General features: G+C 49.1%; 1 protein-coding gene across 1 annotated transcript; it reads right to left on the minus strand.

Annotated features, from left to right (window-relative positions):
- Positions 1-1155: 1155 nt before the first annotated feature.
- Positions 1156-2052, minus strand: TAS2R1 (taste 2 receptor member 1). Its single transcript, XM_059173434.1, has one exon. It carries the CDS (start codon positions 2050-2052, stop codon positions 1156-1158), a length of 897 nt encoding a protein of 298 aa, XP_059029417.1.
- Positions 2053-6999: the final 4947 nt, after the last annotated feature.

The raw sequence follows: 6999 nt of genomic DNA on the forward strand, positions 1-6999 counted from the left end.
CTATATTGCCAGCAATTGGCAAACCCAAACCCAAAGAGGCTTTCTATCATCACACGTGACCATCAAGTTCTAGCCAAACAGAGGAACATCTTCACTTCACTGGAAGCTAGGGGTTCTGAAGCTGTTTTAGAAATACACACACACACACACACACACACACACACACACACACACACACCCCACACATCTTAGCATCTAAAATCATCAAACAAACAGAAAATGCATCTGTGACTTGAAGCAGATGGAAACACCCCCAGCCTACCTTCCTACAGACATTGCTTCACTGGGAAGACAGGCAGTGTGGTAGGAGTCCTAATTTTTTACTGTCAGTTGAAAAGGTCCCAAAGCCCAGCACACAAATGCAAAAATGAAGCATCTTTGCAAGCTATTTTCTGGTCAGTGTGTCCAGTTAAGGGAAATGGAAAATCCAGCCCTGGATTCCTCTTCCATCTGCTTTAAAAAAAAAAAATTAATTAAAAAAAATCTTTTTAGCAGTTGCTGGGACATGTCAACCTGGCATCTAGCATCTCAGCTGTGTGGGGTCGGTGAGCAAAATCACGCAGACAGAGAAAGCCGACTTGTCCTCAGCTTCCTCTCAGATCTGATGAGGAAGAATGGTTCCATTGTCCGTGACTCTAACAAACAGAGCAAAAATAATCTGCAAGTAGACAAGAAAGGGGCAGCCAGTCCTTTCAGGTTAGATCATCTAAGATGAGGTGTCAGAAGCCCACAGACCCCACGGGATTCCTGCATCCTTTGGCCATTACAAGTTCAAACACCCTTTCCTTTTACTTTAAACTTTTTATTTTGAGATTATTGTTGATTCACAGGCAGTTGTGAGAAATAACACAGATAGACCCCTGTGCCACTCACCCGCTCTTTCCCAGGGAGGAAACAGCTTCCAAGCGAGAGTATAATATCACAACCAGGTTATCAACACTGATGGAACCCACCCGTGTGTGTCGCTCTTCGGAAATCAATTTAACCTTTTGAAAAAGGAGTGAATCTATAAAAATGCCTCACGTTGGACAAACGTGATGTTTAGGTGATGTTCTGTGTGTTCACGCGCAGGTGGCTTTGTCTGAGCGACAGAGGGACGGCGGGCAGCCTCACGGTGGGGAACTGCGGCTTCTTCGCATGGATCCAAGCTCTGTCTCACTCGCAGCATTTCCCGCGGAGGAGGAACTTCTTTGCATTTTGTTTCAGTTTAGGACTTCCTAAAATTAAGATCATAGAGTGTCCAGAGGGAAAGGACCCAAACACCCAGACACAGAACAAAAACATGAGACTCCTGAGCTTAAAAATCTGAGAAGAGAGCAAAGCGGCTGTCATGTAGTGGGAGACGCAGAGGACCAGGAAGGACAGAACGGACAGCAGCGATCTCACGTGGACACCCGTGCTAGGGACCCTGGTGCCCATGGCCGTGTTTCTCATCTGCCAGGTGTGTCTCCCCAGGGAAAATAGCAAGAGCAGGGCAGACACGAGGAAGATGAGTAGTGGCAATGATAACCTCACAAGAAAGGCGATCTGTAAGGCCGACTTCTCTTTGATTTGAGTTGTTGTGTTTGGGGAGAAAAAACCCAAAAAAACTTGTTGGGAAAAAACCCATATATGTTTGTTGTAGAAGATAGAGGGGGCGGATGTGTACAGCAGGGACCCTAGGATCAGCCACGGCACCAGCTTCGATATCCTCATCTTCAACCAGAAGAAGAGTGGGTGAGCTATGGGGGCGATCTTGGCACAATAGAAAACGCCGAGCCACGAGGCAAACCACAGTCCCAATTCATTTACAAACAAGAAGATTGAAAAATTCTCAATAAGTAGAGGGACTTCGATCCAGAGGAGGATAGCCAGGTTGATGTAGAAGATGACCAATTGCAGACAGATCCGGGCCATCGCCAGGCAGGAAAGAAGAAGAGCCAACGGAACCATCTTTCTCTGCTTGATCAACTCGGTGCCGTTCACAGCCAGGATGAGGCCGTTTGCTAAAACTCCGATGAGAAATTGTACCGTCGAAAAAAGGCAATGGATAATAAGGTAAAACTCTAGCATTTTGGGAAGAAAAATTATCAGTTACTTTAAAAATGGATGTATTTATAGATTTGGGGGCAGTTTGGATTATTTGAGCTTTCTATTTTTCTTCAACTAGACTAGAAGTTCTTAGGGGAGCAGGACTCTGATGATAAAGACGGTCAAGCTGGAAGGTGGTTGGTGTCTGTTTGTTTATATCAGCGTGCTGTCAATTTGGTTCCAAGGCAGTCAAATAAGAGAGAGATAGCCCAGCGATGATTTGCTTCTTGGTGACAGCTTTTGCATTTTCCAGGTCTACTTAGCGTCCAACGTCCTCATAAGCAAATGGTGGAACCAGACTCTTTCAGGGCTGGGAGCAGGGCGCCTTCACCGCATGACCAGTGGACGCTTCTCAATCCCTCATCTCCCCCACGGCGACTGAGCTCCCGGCCCACAGGTGTAATTCTGCTTCATGTTAGTGGGGCATCCTTTGAAAAGACATGTCTGCGAAATGATCCCTTGCGCTCTAGCTGCATAGAATGGTCGGCAACACAGGACAGCCGAGTCGTAGTTGTCCAGTCCACAATAATTCAGTGATTCAGGACCGCAGTTATGTGATAAAATATATGTGAGGAACAGAAAGGGTCACAAAAGACAGAGACAAAGGAATTAGGCTGACATAGATGTGGACACAGTCGGTCCACAGTCTAAAGGAAGCAAAAGCCCGGGAGAGACTCACTTAGCAACATACACACCTGCAACCGTCTGTGGGACGACGCTGGCTTTGGAACCTTTTTCCTGTTCTTTTCTCAATACATGAGATTTTTATGGCATGAGCTGGTTGTTTGAGGGGGAAAGTAGTAGGAAAACAAGTACCTGATTCAGTTTTTTGTTACACTTGTCTAACAGACTATTTTTGGGAAAATTACATTGGAATTTATTAACATGTAGATTGTGCCGTGTGTTAAACTAAGCCTGGTTTTCTCAGTCTCCACACTGTTGACATTTTGGGTTGGGTAATTCTTTGTGTATGGGGGGGTGTCCTGTGTGATGTGAGATGTCCATCTTCCCCGGCCTCTACCCACTAGATGGGGGTAGCTCTGCCCACTCTTCCGGTGCGCCAACCAGCCGTGCTCCCAGACGTTGCCAAACGCTCCCTGATGGCAAAACTCACTGCAGTTGACCACCACGGTCCTAGATCCTGGGAGGGTAGCAGTGAGTGGAACATGGTCTTTGTTCTCAAAGTGCTCAGAGACTTAAGGACCAGCCACGGGTACAGTGTGACCTAAAACCTCATTAGGTTTCGGACAGTTCACGACCAGGGCACAAAGTGGGGGACAATCTATTTCATATTTGGGAGGGGGGGATTGAAGCTTTTCCAGCTTAGCACCTGACCATATGTTCCCAGCGGACCCCCCGCTGCCTTAACGAGACGGGTCCTTATGGAAACATTTCATTTTGTCCAAAGGTGTCATGAAGGATGCGTAGAATGAGTCTCCCTATTAGAAAACTGGAAAAGAAACCCTACCGAAACGCTAGTGCTGAGCGTAAATCTCCAGGTTACTTCCTCATTCTTCCCTGAACGGGTCATGTCTGTCATTGCGGGACTCTGCTTTGTTCTTGTCTCAGCTTCAGTGAGACGAAGGGGACGAGCCGGACCGTCAGGAAAGAGACACCGAGGGAGGCCACTCCTGAGCGGCTTCTGTCGACAAAGATCCAGATTCGAGCATGAGAATCAGGGTCAGTCTTGTTTCTCTCCCTCAGGGGCAAAGGAAAAAGTACTAAAAAGTGCTTCGGGCTTTCCATTCTGGAGGCTGGAAAACACAGAAGGGCCTCACCCTACAGGACGATGAAGCTGGGATCCCTCTACGACCGCCCGGGGTTCTCCATCCAAGCCCCGTGCCTGCGCCCCTCCCCTGGGGCCGCTGGCGCGCAGCTCCGCAGCTCTGGGATTTCTCTTCATCCCGGCCCCATTCATTCCTTTGGTGTTTGGCATATGGGATTTCTGTGAAGCAGAACCAAAGCCTGTTACATAAGGCTTTTCATCACAGAGGCAAAGAGAAATAAATGTTACGAAGTCACCTTAAAAGGGAATTTTTATTTTCCAGCTGTTCCTGGAGACATCAGGCCTCAGGCCCGCCATCTAGCTCTTCTCTGTTGCCCAACACGGTCGCGACCCTCACGTACTGCGCCCTTCAGCGTGGTCTGGGCACTTTGCTATTGCAAACAAGTCATGGTGACGCAAGGGGTAACGTGGAAAGAATTCGATTCTGAGTCTAAAACCACAGTCTGGTCTTTCAGCGTGGACAGCAAACAAGCAAAGGAAACGCACTGGAGCGCAGAGCCTTAAAGGACATAAGTGTGTCTCCTCGTGTTTATTGACTGCTTTTTGTCTTCTGGAGTTGAGCACCTTGTGGGGCCGTGGTTCTCAAACGTTCTGTGATCATGTTTGTTAGAACTAGCCCGGGGAGTAGAGGCCACCCTTCACAGAGAGCTTTCGCTCACGGAGGTCTTCTGACGCGGACATCCATGGAGGAAAACATAAAAATTCATGAGGCTTAAGCTACGTTTCTTTTTTCATTAAGTAATTTCCATCTCCATCTCTTCCGTGAGCGCACACAGGGGCTGCTGACAAGGGCCACCACGCCGCCCTCTGACACGGAGGAAGGCAGAATAAACGGTGTCTGTTCCTGAGAGCCCGGCGTTTGTGTGGCCGCTATGCCGGGGGCGGGGAGGGGGTGCTGCGAGCCGGTGGTGATGTGGAGCACCTCGAGGTGGTGCTCCCAGGCCTTCCCCCCACACCCCACCGCATCAGTCAGGATAACCACGGCTTCGGCCACGCTCTTGTGCTAAGCCAGGGTGAGCTAAGTGTTGGGAATGAGCCACCCATCAGACCAACGAAAGAGAAAAAGGTCCTCAAAACAGAACCGATTTGCGTCTTTTAAGCCATTTGTTTCGGTGAGAAGGACACGTCAGAGAGTTTCTGGGTCTGAGCTGAGAAACGCACACGTCTGGCCTCACCTGTCAGTCATCGGCACGGAATGGTGACAGTTTTACATGGACAAATGGCTTGGAACAGATGGAACCAGTCCCGATGTGGAGAATTTCACATGATGATTACCCCGTATTACCCTGATTAAATCCGCTCACTCGCACTCCTCTGTAATGAGCGACCATTAAAGAGACAACACTAAATATTCTGGAGGTAACTGACAGGCGGAAAGAGCTGCTTATTTATATTCAAATCATTCAGCTCCTCCAAAGAAAGTGCGAGGTTTTCCGGAGCAGTTGGATTGACAGTGGCGAGCCTTTCACCAGGTAGAAGGCTGCAATGATCATCTTTCTGCTTTCTGCTTTCGCGGGGCACCAGGACATTTACTTTGAGCTTAGAGCCATCATGCGAGTGAGTGATAGTTTTAATACCTTCCCCAAGCGGCTCTTCCCACTTGGTTATGTAGGAAACAATTCCTGCTGTAAGGAGAATGTGCGCGTATTAACATTACTGCGTATTTAATAAGATCGTCCGAGTAAGAGAGAAGCAGACCCTGAGCAGACCTGTGGAGACACCCTCACCGAACCTTCCCTGAAATGGAGTTCAGCCCTGGGGAAGCCTAGGAGGAATTTATTGCCTTCAGACTCTTTTGGTTAAAACGCTGCAGACGCTTTCGGACTGATCATTCTTTAATCCGCTCATTTGTTTCTCCCCACTCGAATGAGCAGGAGCTCTTTCGGACGCTGAGTTTTGTCTGTGCTGTTCGGGTCAGCCCTGTTTACTCGTGCCTCCCCTCCGTCCGTGCAACCCGGTCACGGATTCCGGGGCTTTTCCGGACTCTTCTCGACATGCTGGAATCTACGTGCATGGCAGCAAAGGGAATCCGGGGGTAAGGGGATACTACACTGAATTCAAGTCCGACACGTAAAGAACTCAGCATGCTCTACACACAAGAATCCCTTGTCGGTGACAGTGTGGAAAGGCCAGCTAGAGAGGCTGCACCTGTTTCCCACAAAAGCATCTCTAGCCCTCTTTGGTCTAGACCCTATTCGGTCTCCAGCTGCGGACCTTCAGATGCCTCCCTCCCGCCTCCCTCCCCCATCATCTCCGGACCTTGCTCTCTCTCTCTCTCCTCCCATCCGCCTTTTACCCGCATGTCATCTCGTGTGGACTGTTTGTCTTGTGGACCAGGCACTATTCAAGCACGAGGACAGAGTAATGAATGAGACAGACAGAGTCTCTGCCATCGGGGAGATTACAGTTTGGCAGTTTGGTGGGGGAGATGAGGATTAAACAAGCAGAGAAGTAAATACTTCCAGGTCACACGGTAGAGGGATGCTGTCCTAGAGAGCACAGCCCGGGAAGGCAGAGTCCACCCAAGAGGGGGTGGACATTGAAAAGCGATCTAGGCGAGAAGGAATCATCTCTTCATATCCAGGGGATGAACATGCCAAGTGGAGAGGGCAGCAGATGCCAATGCCCTCTTGAGTCAAAAAAAAGAGCTCGAAGTGCTCCGGAACAGCAGGGGGTCACCCTGTGCGGCTGCCGGAACAGCGCCAGCAAGGCGAAGAACCCAGGGAGAGGAGAAGGGCGGGCAGAGAGGGCCAGATCACCGAGAACTCTGGGTCACGGTAAGAACGAGCAGCATCCTTTGTGTGACAGGAAACCCTCGTCAGGTCTGGGTACGTGTGTGTGTAATCAGATCTATGTCTAAAACATTTACTCTGGCTGTTGTTAAACCAAAAGCAACGACATTTACTCTGGATGACAGACTTGGGGGTCAGGAAAGGGCAAGAGCGGAGGCAGGAAAACCAGTCTGAAGGCCACTGCCGTAGACCAGGCAAAGGATATTGTTGGCCTAAATTAGATTGGTGGTACAGGGTGGAAAGAAGTATCAGGACTTGTCATTTATTTTGAAGACAGAACCAACAGATGTTTCAGATGCTCTGATGAGAAAAGGGAGAAATGAGAATGACTCTTGGATCACCGCCTCGATC

The sequence above is a fragment of the Mustela lutreola genome, chromosome 5, assembly GCF_030435805.1.
Source record: "Mustela lutreola isolate mMusLut2 chromosome 5, mMusLut2.pri, whole genome shotgun sequence".
NCBI classification, from domain to species: Eukaryota; Metazoa; Chordata; class Mammalia; order Carnivora; family Mustelidae; genus Mustela; species Mustela lutreola.

Bases quoted from the DNA above. Each gene is read 5' to 3' on its own strand.
- TAS2R1 (XM_059173434.1), bottom strand. From the start codon at position 2,052: ATGCTAGAGTTTTACCTTATTATCCATTGCCTTTTTTCGACGGTACAA.